Source organism: Marmota flaviventris, chromosome 1 (assembly GCF_047511675.1).
Source record: "Marmota flaviventris isolate mMarFla1 chromosome 1, mMarFla1.hap1, whole genome shotgun sequence".
Classification (NCBI taxonomy): Eukaryota; Metazoa; Chordata; class Mammalia; order Rodentia; family Sciuridae; genus Marmota; species Marmota flaviventris.
Window position 1 is genome coordinate 214,035,613 of NC_092498.1, and position 18,550 is coordinate 214,054,162.

The following is an 18,550-nucleotide window of genomic DNA, read 5'->3' on the forward strand; positions in this document are numbered from 1 at the left end:
TGAGGGGTAAATATTTGTTCCCAGTTCTTTTTCAAAATCTAAGATACATCTAATTCTTACTTATATTTTCTATTATAAAAAGCTTACATAATGAAAATTTACAATTTTAACCAGATAATATTATACTTAAAGGCCTTAAAAGAGAAAAATAATTCCAAAATTAGTAAAAGGGAGGAAATATTTAAGATCACAGTAAATTAAATTAATAAATTGAAAATATTAATTTTAAAATATTAATGAAATTGAAAATAATAAAGCAATTAACAGGATCATTGCATCACAGAGTTGTTTCTTCAAAAAGAAAAATCAAATTGATAAATCTTTATAAAACTAACCAAAAGACAAAGAAGGAGCAATTCTAAAAAAAAAAATTGAGATAAAAACAGAGATATACACAGACACTTTTGAATCCCCAAGGATCATTAGAAATTGATTTTTTAAAATTTATATTCTAATAAAATGTAAAATCTAGAAGAAGTTAACAAATTTCTAGATATATATCTTGTGTAAATTCAACCATGGAAATATAGAAAACCTAAAAAGACCAATATCAAGTAAGAAATTGAAACAGGAATGAAAAGCCTTCCAGCAAAGAAAAGCCAAGATCCATAAATTCTTAGTCACGTTCTACACTACTTTTAAAGAATGAACCCCAGCATTCTTAGATAATCCCATGAAAGGAAAAGGAAGGGAATACTTAGAAATACATTCTAAGAGACCACTTTAATCCTGCTACCAATAGCAGATAAAGACATATCAAGGAAAGAAAATTACAGACCTTTATCCCTCATGAATATAAATGAAAAATCCTTGATAGAATATCAGCAAACTGCCTTCAAAACTACACCAAGAAGATGCTACATCACAATCAAGTGGTTTTCATCTCAGGGAGAGAAGATTGGTTCAATATACACAAATCAGTAAATAAAATTAATGACAAGAATCACATGATCTTTAAATAGGACAATTTACATAGGACAAAGGGAAGGGAGTGGAAAGAAGGGTCAGATGGGTAGGAAAGATGGTGGAATGATATGGACATCATTACCCCAAGTACATGTATGAAGACACAAATGATGTGACTCTACTTTGTGTACAACCAGTGACACAAAAAGTGTGCTCTATATGTGTACTATGAATTGTAATGCATTCTGCTGTCATATATAACAAATTATAATGAATAAATAAATTTTTTAAAAAAGATTTCTGGAGATGATAAATGAATTCAGCAAAGTAGCAGGATACAAGATCAAAATTCATGATTCAGTATCTTCCTATACTACAATGATAAACATACTGAGAAGGAAATCACCAAACTATGCTGTTCATAAAATCTCAAGAAAATAAATAAAACACCAGGTAGTAAAACAAAGCAAGGAGGAGAATTTTTGAGGACTCTAAAATGAAAACAATAGAACACTAATGAAAGAAGCCAAAGAACTTAGAACATGCAAAGACCTCCCAAGCGCTTGCATATGCAGAATGTATAGAGCCAAAATGGCCATACTACTAAAAGCATTATACAGATTCAATTCAATCCTCATCAAAATATCAATAACTTGAAGGTGCTGTATTTTCTCAAATGATTTTTCTGCATCTATTGGGATAATCATATGATTCTTGTTTTTAAGTCTGTTAATATGATGAATTACATTTTTTGATTTCCATGTGTTGAACCAACCCTGCATCCCTGGGATGAACCCCACTTGATTATGATGCACTATATTCTTAATATACTTTTGTGTGTGATTTGCCAAAATTTTATTGAAAATTTTTGCATCTATGTTCATCAAGGATATTGGTCTGAAGTTTTCTTTTCTTGATATGTTTTTTTGTCTGGTTTTCGTATCAGTGTTGTATTAGCCTCATAGAATGAGTTTGGAAGGGTTATCTATTTCATGGAATACTTTGAGGAGTATTGGTGTTAATTCTTCTTTGAAAGTCTTGTAGAACTCAGCTAAGACTTCATCTGGTCCTGGGCTTTTCTTGATTGGTAGGCTTTTGATGGCATTTTCTATTTCTTTCTTTTTTCTTTTTTTGCTTTACTTTCTTTAAGTTGCTTATATGGATAAATGTCATTAATGTAAATATCTCAGAAATTACATGAAGTTCAAAGAAATTTGCTATTGCCTTTTTTGCCATTATATCTGAGCTCTCCTATTATTATTATTATTATTATTATTATTATTATTATTATTATTATCATTATTATTTGCATTACAACTCATACACTGCTGGTGGGACTGCAAGTTGGTACAGTCAATTTGGAAAGCAGTATGGAGATTCCTTGGAAAGCTGGGAATGGAACTACCATTTGACCCAGCTATTCCTCTTAATCGGTCTATACCCAAAGGACTTAAAAACAGCATACTACAGGGACACAGCCACATCAATGTTTATAGCAGCACAATTCACAATAGCTAAACTGTGGAGCATTTTCTATTTCATTACTTGAAATTGATCTGTTTAAAACATGTATGACCTCCTCATTCAGTTTAGGTAGGTCATATGTCTCTAGAAATTTGTCAATGTCTTCAATATTTTCTATTTTACTGAAATATAAATTTTCAAAAGAGGTGTATATTTCAGACATGTTTGTTGTGATATTTCCTTCTTGTTTTCTCTCCTTTCTTTTTGTTAGCATAGCCAGGGTTTATTTATTTTATTTATTTTTTTCAAAGAAGCTACTTTTTGTTTGGTCAATTTTTTCAATTGTTTCTTTTGTTTCAATTTCATTGATTTCAGCTCTGAATTCAATTATTTCCTGTCTTCTACTGATTCTGGTGTTGATTTGTTCTTCTTTTTCTAGAGCTTTGAGATGTAGTATTAGGTCATTTATTTGTTGACTTTTTATTCTTTTAATGAATATGCTCAATGCAATAAACTTTCCTCTTAGTACTGCCTTCATAGTGTCATAGAGATTTTGGCATGTTGTATCAGTGTTCTCATTTACCTCTAAGAATTTTTTTATGTCACTCTTGATTTCTTCTACTATCCACTCATCACTCAATAGCGAATTATTTAGTCCCTGTTTGTTACAGTAGCTTCTATTTTTTATTTTATCATTGATTTCTAATTTCATTCCATGTGGTCTAATAGAATGCAAGGTATTATCTCTGGTTTTTTTTATATTTATTAAGAGTTCCTTTGTGGCATAAGATGTGGTCTATTTTAGAGAATGAGCCATGTGCTGCTGAGAAGAAAGTATATTTGCTCATTGATGGATGAAATATTATATATATATATATATATATATATATATATATATATATATATATATCTCTGTTAAATCTAAATTACTGATTGTATTATTTATTCTATAGTTTCCCTATTTAGTGTTTTTACATATCTTTTTATTAGTTACACATGATAGTACATTGATCTTGACATATCATACATTTGAATCAAATGGGGTATAAATTCTCATTTTTCTGAATGTACAGGTTGCAGAGTCACATTGGTCATACAGTCACATATATACATACAGCAATACCCTATTTAGTTTTTGTTTGGAAGATCTTTCCAGTAGTGAGAGAGGTGTGTTAAAGTAACCCAGTATTATTGTATTGTGGTCTATTTGAGTCCTGAAATTGAGAAGGGTTTGTTTGATTTACATATATCATCAAAATATCAATAACATTCTTCACAGAACTGGAGAAAAAGCCCTAAAATTTATTTGGAAGAATTAATGACCCAAACTAGTCAATGTAATACTGAGCAAGAAGAGCAATTCTGGAGTCAGCAAATACCTGATCTCAAATTATACTGCACAATTATAGTAACAAAAACAGCATGGTATTGCTATCAAAATAGTCATGAAAACCAATGGTTTAAAAATAGAAATCACATGGGAAAACCCACATAGTTGCAGTCATTGGGAACTTGAAAAAGGTGCCAAAAATATACTTTGGAGAAAACATAGCTTCTTTAAATAAGTGGTGCTCGGAAAACTGGATTTCCATATGTAGAAAAATAAAATTAGATCTCATTTCTAATCCTGCACAAAAGTCAAATCAAGAGGATCAAAGACCTATTAATGATGCCAAAAACTTTGCAAATACTAGAGGAAGCATAGGTTCAACACTAAAACATACTGGAACTGACATTACATCATCTGGAAAACTCCCAAAGCTGAAGAAATTAAACCAAGAATCCATAAGTAGGACAGCTTCAAATAAAAAGGCATTCACATAGCAAAGTAAAAAAAAAAATGAAATCCTAAAGGCATTGCCTACAGAATGGGAGAAGAACACTGCCCACTATTTTATGAGGTTTATTATTGATTTAATTGGGATAAAAGGCAAAAAGGGAAAGATGAAAACACAGCAAGGCAGATGTTGCCCAGCTACCTAGACAAAATGGATGTAAACCTTTTGAACTCTCTGTGTGCGTACTTCTCTTTTTGAAAAAGGTTTATTTAGGAAAGCAGGTACATTATCAAGAGGGAAGCTGGGCAATATCAAAAGGGACTTCTTTGGGGTGTAGCAAGAAATTAGCATTTGGGGAAGAATGCAGTCTATGTCCAGAGAGGCAGCCTCTGTTCTCATGCTTCTTAACATAAATAAAGAGAAGAATTCCCATGACCACAGTATGTGGAACATGACCTGAGTCTGGAACCTAATACATATTTGCTCATTAGGATTGCTTTGCACATGGAAGCATTCAGCTATTAAGTAAATAGTGAGTCTAGTGATTAATAAAATTGTCAAAGTCCCTGCAGCATTGGAATGACGTGAAACTCTGAAATGTGTCTTAGACCAACCTTCATCACTTCCTTTTCTACCAAACTTCCTTTTCCTAGTCTCCTGGAAATATCTACCTCTGTTTTTGGATAATTGAATGTTCTAGATTCTGTTAAGTGTAAGTATAGGTAGGGCTCATGAATCCATGATACAAACCCAAAGAGAGCTATTCCATCTTGCCTCCTGTTCTATGCCACATTCCTAAGAAGGTATGAATGCACAGACAGGAAAACACCAACATTGGAGGCTGGCGTTGTGGCTCAGTTGTGGAACACTTGCCCAGCATAAGTGAGGCATTGGGTTCAACTCTTGGTACTGTATATAAATAAAAAAGATAAAGGTCCAAAAATATAAAATTTAAAAAAACACCAACTTTGTTGAAACCACAGTTATTATGCCTGGGAAATAAAGAGAAGAAGCATCTATTCAATGTTTAACACGTATTTATTTTTTTCCTCTGTGCCAAATACAGTATAAGTTCTGAGGATTCAGAAATGAAAGAGAGTTGTTCATTTCTCTCCAAATACACAACATATACTTACACAAGGGCAATAGAAAATGCAACTATATGGATATACAAAAACAATTATTTCAGATCACAAGATATTTTAAATGAATACTATGGAGACTAACTTTATCATATTAATAATAACTACCTAACATGTACTTGCCAATATTCTATAACTGTATTGATATTTGTCTGGTTTCCTACCATTGTATCAACTAGATATCAAATGGATGGCAATGTTGAGTATCAGAGACACTAACAATCTGCCCTCCATTCAAGAAAGAATGAGTCCAGCCAACAGCAGCCAAAATCAAAATTCTTGTTTTCATTTTTATCCCCTCCTCCTTATTTTGGATTAGCTTCCCCATATCAGAGAAAACATTCAATGTTTGACTTTTGGGGACTGTCATATCATTTAGTGTGATAGCCACAAATTCCACCCATTAGTCACAGTGCCATAATGTTTTTCTTTTTATGATTGGTTAATATTCCATTGTATATATAGACCACATTTTCTTGATCCATTCATCTGTGGAAGGGCACCTACATTTGTTACATAGCTTGCTATTGTGAATTGTGCTACTATAAGTATTGAGGTGGCTGCATCACTGTAATATGCTGATTTTAAATATTATGGCTATATACCAAGGAGTGGAGTAGCAGGGTCATATGGTGGTTCCATTCCTGGTTTTGTGGGGAATTTCCATACTGCTTTCTAAAGTAGTTGCACTAATTTTTAGTCCAAATAGCAGCATATGAGTGTACCCTTTTCCCCACATCCTTGATGATATTTATTATTATTTGTATTCTTGATTATTGCCATTCTGATGGGAGTGAGATGAAATCCCAATGTAGTTTTAATTTGCATTTCTCTAATTGCTAGAGATGTTGACCATTTTTTCATCAATTTGCTGATGATTTGTATATCTTTTTTGAGAAGTATCCATTTAGTTCTTTATTTTTTCCCTTTGGTTAGGAGAGATTTTTATTTTATTTTTATTCTCTTTAGACATACATGACAGTAGAGTTCATTTGGACATATTATATCTACATATAGTATAATGTATTCTAATTAGGATCCCATTCTTGTGATTTTACATGATGCCAGGTTCCACTGGTCGTGTATTCACATATGAACATAGGAAAGATGTCCAATTCATTCTGCTGTCTGTCCTATTACTACACTCCTCCCTTCCCTTCATCCCCCTTGGTCTAAACCACTGAATTTGTATTCTTCCCCCACATTTGTTGTGTGTTAGCATCCACATATCAGACAGAACATTCAACTATGTTTTGTTCCCCCCACTTATTGATTGGGTTATTTGGTTTTTGGGGTGTTAAGTTTGTTGAATTCTTTGTATATATTTTGAATATACTTTGAATTCATTGTATATATTAATGTTCTATAGGAGCAGGTGGTAAAGATTTTCTCCTGTACTGTGTCTCTTCCTTCTCTTATTTCCTTTCCTGTGAAGAAGTTTTTAATTTGATGCCATCCAACTTACTGTTTTTTTTTTTTTTTTTTTTTTTTTTATTTCTTGTGTTTGCAAGTCTAGCTATGGAAGTTGGTTCCTATGGTAACACATTGAAGTGTTGGGTCTACCTTTTTTTCTAGCAATTTCAGGGTTTGGGGTCTAATTCCTAGGTCTTTGATCCATGTTGAGTTGGCTTTTGTGCAGAGTGAGAAATATGGGTTAAATTTAATTATTCTACATATGTATTTCCAGGTTTCCCAGACCATTTGTTGAAGAGGCTACCTTTTCTCCAATGTATATTTCTGGCAGCCATCTGTCTAGTGTCTGACAACTGTTTTGTGTTGTTGTTGTTTTGCTTTTGGTTGGTTTGGCTCTGTGTCTTCTGTTCTTTTCCATTGGTCATCATGCCTGTTGTGATGCCAGTACCATATTGTTTTTGTTACTTTAGCTCTATAGCATAATGAGTTCTGGTATTGTGATGTGTCTTGCTTTGCTTTTATTACTAGTAATTGTTTTGACTATTCAGGGTCTCCTATTTTTCCAAATGTACTTCATAACTGTTCTTTTTTAGTTCTGTGAAGAATATCATTAGAATTTTGAATCTGTAGAGTGATTTTGGTGGTACAGCCATTTTGCCTATATTAATTCTGCCTATCCAAGAACATGGTAGGTCTTTTCATCTTCTCAGGTCTTCCTGAATTTCTTGAGTGTTCTATAGTTTTCACAAGATTATCTCAATATATGCAGAAAAAGCATTTGACAAAGTTCAGGACCCCTTCATGTTTAAAATACTAGAATAACTGGGGATAGAAGGAACTTACCTCAACATGAAGATCATAAATGACAAAATATGACCAACATCATACCAAACAGAGAAAAGCTGAAAGTGTTTCCTCTAAAAACAGAACAAGACAAGGATTCCAACTTTCACAACTCCTGTTTAACACCGTCCTTGAAACTCTTGCCAGAGCAATCAGACATGACAAAAAAAATTAAAGGGATATGCATGGGCTCTCTCTCTTCCAGCAAGGAGGTCCATGGAACAGGGGATAGGAGAGTATGGCTGCATAGTTGCTAATCAAGACCTCTGGAGACCAAGCAGGAAGCAAGTCTGATTTTATTGTGCAGTTACCATGTATATATACTCAGGCAGTAGCTAAGCAGTTTACAGGAACCCACCAATGCAATTTCTTCTAACTGTGCTTGCAGCAACCAATCGAGGAGTGGGCCATGGAGCAAGCACAGGGACTGCAACACACAGCCTCATGCCCAGGACTGTGCCTATGGGGTAAGCAGCCTGTCGCTCATCCATCTAGCACAAAGGAAGTGGCCTGCCACTCTGATGCCCTTAATGTATGCCATGTATGCAGTATACCATGCACTTGTCCCCACAGGGATATAAACAGGAAAAGAAGAGCACAGATTATCTATTCACTGATGATATGTTCCTATAATTAGAAGACCAAAAAACTCCAAAAGAAAGTTTCTAGAGCTCATAAATGAATTCAGCAAGGAAATATGATACAAGAACAACTCTCATAAATCAATCACATTTCTATATTTCAATGACAAATCTTCTGAGAAAGAAATTATAAAAACTATCCCATTCACAATAGCCTCAAAACAATAAATTGCAAATCAGTAAATTCAAAAGAATTGAAGGACCTTTGCAATGAAAACTTTAAAACACTAATATTATTATTTTTTTTTACTAGGGATTGAACACAGGGGCCCTTACTCAGTGAGCAACATCCCAGCTCATTTGGTATTTTATTTAGAGACAGGATCTTACTGAGTTGCTTAAGGCCTCGCTAAATTGCTGAGACTGTCTTTGAACTCTCCACCCTCCTGCCTCAGCCTCCTGAGCCTCTGGAATTACAGGCATGCACCACAGTAACCAGCAACTTTTTAATTTCATACTCATTGGCTTCGTGAGTACACTTTTAATATGTGGTGTGTAAATAAAAAGAAGTTACAAATTTCACCATTGTCAAGTGCATAGTGTAGTGGCATTTATTATTATTTGTTTTCTTGTGAAACTAACTACTATCCATCTCCAAAATTTGTCATCTTAATGCAGTGAAATCTTGATACCTAACATAGGCTGAAACCATTATACTATAAAACATGGTGAGAAACTAAAACTATTTATGTTATGAAGAGGCACATTAGCAGGGCAAACTGTTTAGCTTTGCTGAATTTTCCAAGATATTGCAACTGAACAACACAGTTGCTAAGAGTGGAAAATTCGGCTGTGGAGTCTCCTAAGAGCATTTTTAATGTCCCTGTTCCTCAGGCTGTAGATGAAGGGGTTCAGCATAGGGGTGACAACAGTGTACATCACTGAGGCTACTGCACCCTTTCTGGGAGAATGTGATACAGCTGAACTCAAGTACACTCCAACAACTGTTCCATAAAATAAGCAAACAACTGCCAGGTGAGAGCCACAGGTGGAGAAAACTTTGTACTTCCCACCTGAAGATGGGATCCTCAGAATGGAGGCAATTATCTTATAGTAAGAGAAAAAGATCCCTGAGATAGGGAAAAGGCCATATATGGCAGCAAGAAAATACTTGACAATGTTATCAGAGAAGTTATCAGAACAGGAAAGATTCAGAAGTTGAGAAGGGTCACAGAAGAAACTGGAAATTTTCACATCCTTGAAGCTGGTAATTTGTAAGATCATCAAATTGTGCAGCTGAGAGTCCAAAAGACTCAGCAAAAATGATACCAAAGTTAAGAAGCCACAGAGACGAGGGTTCATAATGACTGTATAATGCAGGGGGTGACAGATGGCCACAAACCGGTCATAAGCCATCACAGTCAGAAGCATGTCATCCATACATACAAAAATGCCAAAAAGAGACATTTGTGTTAGGCAGCCAGTGTAGGAAATGACTCTGTTGTGAGTTTGGATGTTCATGAGCATCTTTGGGACTGTGGTCGAGATGAAACCAATGTCCACAAAAGACAGGTTGGAGAGGAAGAAGTACATGGGGGTGTGGAGGTGGGAGTCAGAACTGACGGCCAGGATGATAAGCAGGTTTCCAAGCACTGTGACCAGGTACATGGACAGGAACAATCCAAACAGGATGGGCTGCAGGTCTGGGTCTTCTGAAAGGCTCATGAGTTGGAATTCTGAGACACGTGTTAGATTTTGTGCTACTACATTACTTGAACACCTTTTAAAAAATCAAAGAATGTGAGAATTAAGAAACGTGTACCAAGCACCCCTCCATCTGTACATATTTGCATGGAAGTATTCACAAAATTATACACACATGAATACTGTGCATCAATAATGATTCTCAGGCGTGTAACACACAGTCTTTGTACACTCTTCCTTCACATTCTGCATTATTTACCCCTCTTCCATATCCGCTTGAGAGACATTGGTCTGAACAATGTTAGAAGTCTTGGAGCAGTGGAAAAACAAGTTCATGATCACAACAAAATATTGCATACTCTTTTATGAAAAAAAAATCAAGAATAAGTAATGGCGTTCGTTATTAAGAAAATCACTATTAATGAAACTATTTATTAATAAAAGGAAATTCAGAAGCAGTTTGATATGCCTTGTTTGGTTCTATCACCTTGGGATAAATTCATTTGATTTAAGATATTTAAAGTACTGTGTGGGAAAACTGGAAATCCATATGCAACAAAATGAAACTGAATCCCTTTCTCTCGCCATGCACAAAAGTTAATTCAAAATGGATCAAGGAGCTTGATATCAAATCAGAGACACGCCGTCTGATAGAAGAAAAAGTTGGCTACGATCTACAGTCGGTGGGGTCGGGCTCCAAATTCCTCAATAGGACACCCATAGCACAAAAGTTAATAACTAGAATCAACAAATGGGACTTACTCAAACTAAAAAGTTTTTTCTCACCAAAAGAAACAATAAGAGAGGTAAATAGAGAGCCTACATCCTGGGAACAAATCTTTACTCCTCACACTTCAGATAGAGCCCTAATATCCAGAGTATACAAAGAACTCAAAAAATTAGACAATAAGAGAACAAACAACCCAATCAACAAATGGGCCAAGGACCTGAACAGACACTTCTCAGAGGAGGACATACAATCAATCAACAAGTACATGAAAAAATGCTCACCATCTCTAGCAGTCAGAGAAATGCAAATCAAAACCACCCTAAGATACCATCTCACTCCAGTTAGATTGGCAGCCATTATGAAGTCAAACAACAACAAGTGCTGGCGAGGATGTGGGGAAAAGGGTACACTTGTACATTGCTGGTGGGACTGCAAATTGGTGCAGCCAATTTGGAAAGCAGTATGGAGATTTCTTGGAAAGCTGGGAATGGAGCCACCATTTGACCCAGCTATTCCCCTTCTCGGTCTATTCCCTAAAGACCTAAAAAGAGCATGCTACAGGGACACTGCTACATCGATGTTCATAGCAGCACAATTCACAATAGCAAGACTGTGGAACCAACCTATATGCCCTTCAATAGACGAATGGATAAAAAAAATGTGGCATTTATACACAATGGAGTGTTACTCTGCATTAAAAAATGACAAAATCATAGAATTTACAGGGAAATGGATGGCATTAGAGCAGATTATGCTAAGTGAAGACAGCCAATCCCTAAAAAACAAATGCCAAATGTCTTCTTTGATATAAGGAGAGTAACTAAGAATAGAGTAGGGATGAAGAGCATGAGAAGAAGATTAACATTTAACAGGGATGAGAGGTGGGAGGGAAAGGGAGAGAGAAGGGAAATTGCATGAAAATGGAAGGAGACCCTCAGAGTTATACAAAAGTACATACAAGAGGAAGTGAGGGGAAGGGGAAAAATAATACAAGGGGGACAAATGAATGTCAGTAGAGGGGGCAGAGAGAGAAGAGGGGAGGGGAGGGGAGGGGAGGGGAGGGGGGATAGTAGAGGATAGGAAAGGCAGCAGAACACAACAGACACTAGTATGGCAATATGTAAATCAATGGATGTATAACTGATGTGATTCTGCAATCTGTATATGGGGTAAAAATGGGAGCTCATAACCCACTTGAATCAAAGTGTGATATATCAAGAACTATGTAATGTTTTGAACAGCCAACAACAAAAAATTTAAAAAAAATAAAATAAAAAAATAAAGTACTGTGTATCAGCTACTTTAATTTCTCTGACAACTAAATCATGAGTGAGAAATCATAATTAGAAAATATGATGGGCAATCATCTTCAAGAAATCTCATTATTCATTTGAATTTTTATTCCCCTACCATTAAGTTTGTTCTTGAAAATTTACATAAATTAATAAATATTCTTCTCTTTGATGAACTTTAAATTTGGGTAAATATTGTTAAGTTTACACAATCAGTGGTATCACTTACCACAAATGCAGCATTTATATACACTGTACCTGTCAATAGTTGTAAAATCTTAAGCCCTAAGAACAACTTTGAATAGATTACATTTTGATACTGATATTTAAATTTAAAAATATTTTATTTTTCTTTGGTATAAATTTGATATTTCTATAAATTTTGATATTCTATATCAACCTATAGAATATCAGTGAAATGCCTATTATACAAAACAATTCTTCATTCTTTTTTTAAAATCTTCATTCTATTCTCCAGTTGTATGGAAATTCTTACTTCAGCTTTGTGAAGGAAAGAGATGGTTACTATATATAAGGTTTCACTATTGAATTGGACAATAGAAAACAGAAAAGAACAACCAGTAACATAATTACTTCTGGAAACTTCCTCGTCTGATAAACAATAATAATAATTACTGACTTGGGGGAGATGCTATAAGACTTTTTTAAATTTGAGATTGAGAGATGGGTGTGGTGGTACCTGCCTGTATTCTTAGTGATTAAGGAGGATCAGTCAGAAGGATCACAAGTTCAAACCCAGCCTCAGCAACTTGAGCCCTAAACAATTCAGTGAGACCCTGTCTCTAATAAAATATATAAAAGGGCTGGGGATGTGGCTTAGTAGTTAAGCACCCTTGGGTTCAATAACCAGTATGCCCCCCCAAAATTTTTTTTGAGATTGAGATTTTGAGGATCCCTCTCTAGGCTCCCTATCCTATGCTCAGAAGGCCCACTTGCTCTGTTGTGCAGGTACTAGAAGATCTAGAGGGAGAACACTGGGCAACCTGGAAGCCAGAAAATGAACATAAGTGCAATTTTATACCTGGATTAGAGGAAGAATGGAGAATATTATCCAGTTCTTGTTTTTCCTAAAGCTGATTAGTATGAGGTTGGTTCTGAAGTAATTGTAGTAAATGGGGTTTAATGTCTTCTATCAAAGAGGAAACGGCAAGGACTCACATTGAGTGAAAGTATTGATACCTGGATATTTTCCCAATCGAGTGCTCTTCAGAAAAAGGAAGTTTACTAAATAATCCTTTCCATAAAAGTTGAAGCAATAATCAGATCAGCAGATGGGTAGACATACAAGAAGTATGAAAAAGCAACCAAAGAAGACACCCCAAACAACCCAAAACATGTCAAGACCTGTTCCCGCTGACAACACAGTGGAGGAAATGTTAGAAATAAAAATTTAGAAAGTTCACTTTTGAAATATTCAATAACATAAAAGAAGATGTAGGAATTAACTTAGACAATACAAAAACTGAATGATCATTCCAATAAAGAGATAGAGATTCTGAAACAGAAATTGTGGAAATGACTCAATAAATCAATCAAAGAGTTAATGGAAAGCATCACCAATAGAGTAGACCACTTTAAAGACATCCTCAGGCTTTGAATACATTGTAAAATCTTGAAAATAAACTCAACAATAAAGAAAATGTGTTAAGATAATATGATTATTATGATCAGAATATTCAAGAAATCTGGAATGACATTATAACAAAAAAATCTAAGAATTATTGGTGTAGATGAAGGCTCCAAAATACAAAATAAAGAAATATACAGTCTTATCAATGAAATAATATTAGAAACTTTTCCAGCCTTAGGAATGAGACAGAAATACAAATACAAGGTGCAAATGGAACCCCACACAATAAAGACCAAAGAAGATCTTATAAAAAACACATTATGATGAAAATGCCTAATATATATACAAGAAGGATAAAATTTTAAAGGCCTCAAGAAAAAAAAATGGCCCATCACCTTTAGAGATAAGCCAATTCAGAAATCAAATGATTTCTCATCCAAGACCCTAAAAGCCAAGAGGCCTTAAAAAAGATTTTATAATATTTGAAAGAAAATGGGCACCAAACAAGATTACTATATCCAGCAAAATTATCATCTGGAGTTAAAGCTGAAAGGTAAAACTTCCATGATAAGGAGAAGCTAAAAGAATTTATAACCACTAAGCCAGAACTACAAACCATACTCAATGAAATATATTTCATGCCAAAAAAATGAAAAGTAAAATGAAGACAAGTATATGGATGAATCACACTGAAAGAATGGTCAACTTAAGGAGAATTAAGTCTGAATTAAGAATTAGATATAAGCCAAAATGGCAGGAAATAAAAATCATCTCTCATATAATGTTGATATAAATGCTCTAAACTGTCCAATCAAAAGACAGAGATTGGTAGATTGCATCAAATATAAGACCATAAGAAACTTGTCTTATAAACTTGCTTTACAGGAAAAGAGATCCAAAGAACCAAGGTGAAAGGATGAAAAAAAAAAAAAAAGATCTATCATACAAATGGAAACTGAGGGCAAGCAGGAGTCACTCTTCTATCAAAGTAGACTTCAAACAATTTAACTGGAAGAGAAGAAAAAGGTCTCTTCATAGTGCTAAAGGAACTCATCTAACAACAACACATAATGAACATAAATCCTCATGCTGGATACACATATGCATAAAACAAACCTTCTCAAAATGAAGAATCAAACAGGCCACAGTGCAATAATGGGTGATTTCAACACCCCTCTCTCACTGTCAGATAGGTCATCCAAACATAAGTAAAGACAGATCAGAGCTGAATATTATTACTAATCAAATGGACTTAATAGACAGCTATAGAATATTTAATCCATCAAAACCTGAATTCCTATTCTTCTCAGTGGCACATGAAACATTTTCTAAAACATTGGATTTTAGGGAACAAAGCAAATCTTAGTAACTATAAAAAGAGAATACACTTTCTTGAATTTTATCGTATCATAATGGAATTGAGTTAGAAATCAATGATAATATAAAATTTAAAAAAATATTTTAACACCTGGAGATTATATAACACACTTTTTAACTTTAAATGGACCATAAAAGAAACCAGAGGAAAAAATAAAATAATTCTTAAAAACAAATGAGAATAGAGATACAATATATGAAAATCTCTGGGACAGGATGAAGATAATTCTAAGAGGAAAGTTGATAGCACTGAGTTCCTATATTAAAAAATAGAAAAGTATCAAACAAGTAATCTAACATTATGACTCAAGGCCCTAGAAAAAGAATAAATAATTCCAAAATCAGTAAAAGATAGGAAATAATTAAAATCAGAATTAAAATTAATAAAAATGAGAATTTAAAAATATAAAGGATCAGTGCAACTGAGTTGTTTCTTTGAAAAGATAAACTTTCAACAAACTAACTGGAATAAAGAGAGAGAAGACTCAAAGCAACAAAATTAAAGTGAAAAAAAAAGAAAATATCATCAAAGACACTTTTGAAATCTAGAGGACCATTAGAAACAATTTGGAAATTTATACTCCAGTAACATGGAAAATCATGAGACATTGACAAAATTTTTAGACACATATGACCAAAACAGAAATAGGAGGATATATGAAACTTAAATAAACAAATATCAAGCTGATAATTTTAACCAACAATTAAAAGACTTCCAACAAAGAAAAGACCAAGAACAGAGGTATATTAATCTAAGTTCTACCAGACCTTTAAAGAAGAAATAATGCCAGTCCTCCTCAAATTATTCCATGATATGGAAAAAGAAGGAATATTTTAAAATTTATTCTATAAAGCCAGTATCACCCTTATATCAAAACCAGACAGACATATCACAGAAAAACCTAAGATCAATAAACCTGATGAACATAGATGCAAAAATTCTTAACAAAATATTGATTAAAAAAATGGTAAGAAGATAGTATAGCATGATTGAGTGGTTTTCATTCCAGGGATCCAATGTTTCTTCAACAAATGCAAATCAATAAATTTAATACACCACATAAATGGAGTTAAGGACAAGAATCTGTCATTACCTCAATAAGGTGCAGAAAAAGCATTTGACAAAGTCCAGCATTCTTCGTGTGAAAAACACTGGAGAAACTCTCATACGTGGAAATTAGATCAAAATAAGGGAAAAAAGGGTTGGAATCTCATGAAAACAGAGATCAGTACAGTATAGAAAGGGATTGAGGGTCAGGGAAGGGAGGAGGGATGGGAAATGGCAGGAAAGGTGGAATGAAATTGACCAAATTAGCATATGAACATATGTGAATATTCCACAGTGAATTTCCCCTTTGTGTATATCTATAAAATACTAATATTAAAAAATGTAATTAAGTAGAAGAAAGACCAATAGAGGAAACAAAACAGGAAGAGGAAGGAAGAAAGGGGGAAAGTGAAGTGCTAGGGACTGAATCAGAGTGGATTATATTCCATGCTTGTGTAATTATGTCAAAATGAACCCAGTATAGCGTATAACTACAATTCACTAATGAAAACTAAATATAGGGGATTGTATGAAACAGAAAATCACCTGCAGGATACCATAGTGGTTACTAGTGCAGATAGTGGTCACCAATGAATGCAAAACCCTGGGTGAAATAAAAGAGAATATTAGATTGCTTGGCTTAATGTAAATCCTTTTGAATATACTGTAATGCATTTTTTTTTCAAAACCTATGATTATTCAGCAAGAAATTTACAACACTGTATTGCAAGGTTTATAATCTGTGGATACAAAATATACAACAGCCATACAAAGATAGAAGAAAATCAAGTCTTATAATGTTTTCTATTTTATAGTCATTAAAGTCATACAATATTAACTCTAAGTAGATTGTAGTATGTTAAGATGCATATTGAAATTTTCAGAGAAACTAGCAAACTGAAAATCTCTGTCATTAGTATGTAAATACTAGTAAGAAATTAAAATAAGTAGAATAGATATTTACATATGTCCACAGGCCCTGTAGTCCTATTGGTCCAAAATAATAAATAACCAAAATGTTTTTTAAAACACATTGTCCTGAATCCATATAATGAAATATTTCTCAGCGAAACAAAGGAAAGTACACACCCTGCTTGAATCTCACAAACTTTGTGTGCAGGGACAGCTGATCCAATACCATGTATATTGTATGATTTCAGGCAAAATGAATGTAGGGTTAAAAATTCTCAAAAGTACCTTCATCTGGGGGAGGAAAAAGTTGCCTGGGAAAGGACACAGATAATTTTCTTGTGATATTGCCAATGTTCTACGTTTAAAAGCAGTAAGGTGTTATGGGTGGGTGGGTGTGTGAAAACTCTAGTTAAGATTTATGACATTCAATATATGTACATCTGAACTCACCAAAAATGGAATAAGTGGGATTGAGTTGGGACAGGTGAAAAGCACAAAAGAAATTAAATATAATTAGCAAATATTCCATCTGAATAATGAGTTACTATTCAGTTCATTTTACATATACTTAAAAAGTTATGTAATAAAATTCTTATATAAAAAGAAAATGTTCAAATTGCATATCTAGTAGTTTTGTCTCATTATTACATCCACCTGTTGTCAGACCAACACCACTATAGTCAGCATGTGTACATGTGAAGTGTGTGGTGGTTCTTTCCTACACCAGAATTGAAACCCACTGTCTAACAATATCCAGGCTCCATGAATACTAGCTATTAATATGGTCAATAATAGGCACTTCCTATTTTTAATTACATGAATTGGATAATACTTGTCTCAGGACTAACATTAGATAGAGATCTGAACAATTACCTAAGAAATTTGAGTTCTTAGTATCTCTGCATAATTCCATTCTCCTGCAAACCTGTTTCCCAGACACACCTACTCTTATGAACTGCAGAAGTGCAATTTTCTGTTGGAGTTTCTTCATCAGTATTTATTAATGTACCCATAAACACTTGTCCCTAAAAAAAACTTACCTGAGTACTTAAATCTCATCTAAGCAGTCTGCAACACAATTCCTACTGACCCTGAAATGAGTCCCTGTGAAGTATATTCTTCTACTTCATTCAGTCTGGATCTGATGCAAAGCATTAACTGTAGAGAGGGCATCATTTAACCAGTAAGTTATTAGTATGGCAATCATTTCAAAATTCCTGTGTCTTTCTTCACATCACACAAACAAAAGTCTCTGTATAATAGGATAGCAGAGGATAATTGATTTCCAACTAAAATGCATGTCCAATCTTGCTATGAATGACCAACACACATGGCCCTATAAAAAGAAGTCATTAACACCTACATTCACTTAATCATGACTTTGGTCACCAACACACAGTGGCACCCTAACTAGGCACCATGATAACTCATGAAGAAGTTCAGTCTTGTGTAGGGAATAATATTTCTATTTTGTTCCAGGAAAAAAAGACAGTAGCCTGGGTTGGAGCCAGAAAGCAGCATTTCGATCCTGCATTACTAACCTGACAGTGTGTGCGGGATTGTGGGAATCTCTCTACTTATCCCTGCTCACATCCCTTTGTGGAGCAATAGGCGCATCTCTACAACTTATGTGGAACCTACGGGAAGTATGGATATTAATAAACTTTGATCCTTGTGATTTTAGTAAAATATTCCATGATTAGGGAAATACAAATGCTGGAGGAAAGCAATTGTCAAGGGCGATTGATGATGTGAAATTCAGAAGTGTG

The 18,550-nt window shown here is 34.2% G+C and overlaps 1 protein-coding gene across 1 annotated transcript; it reads right to left on the reverse strand.

Moving 5' to 3' along the window:
- Positions 1-8,958: 8,958 nt before the first annotated feature.
- Positions 8,959-9,927, reverse strand: LOC114082136 (olfactory receptor 7E24-like). Its single transcript, XM_027923525.2, has one exon. The coding sequence runs from the start codon at positions 9,850-9,852 to the stop codon at positions 8,959-8,961; it is 894 nt and encodes a 297-aa protein (XP_027779326.2). The 5' UTR covers positions 9,853-9,927.
- Between the last annotated feature and the right edge of the window lie 8,623 nt (positions 9,928-18,550).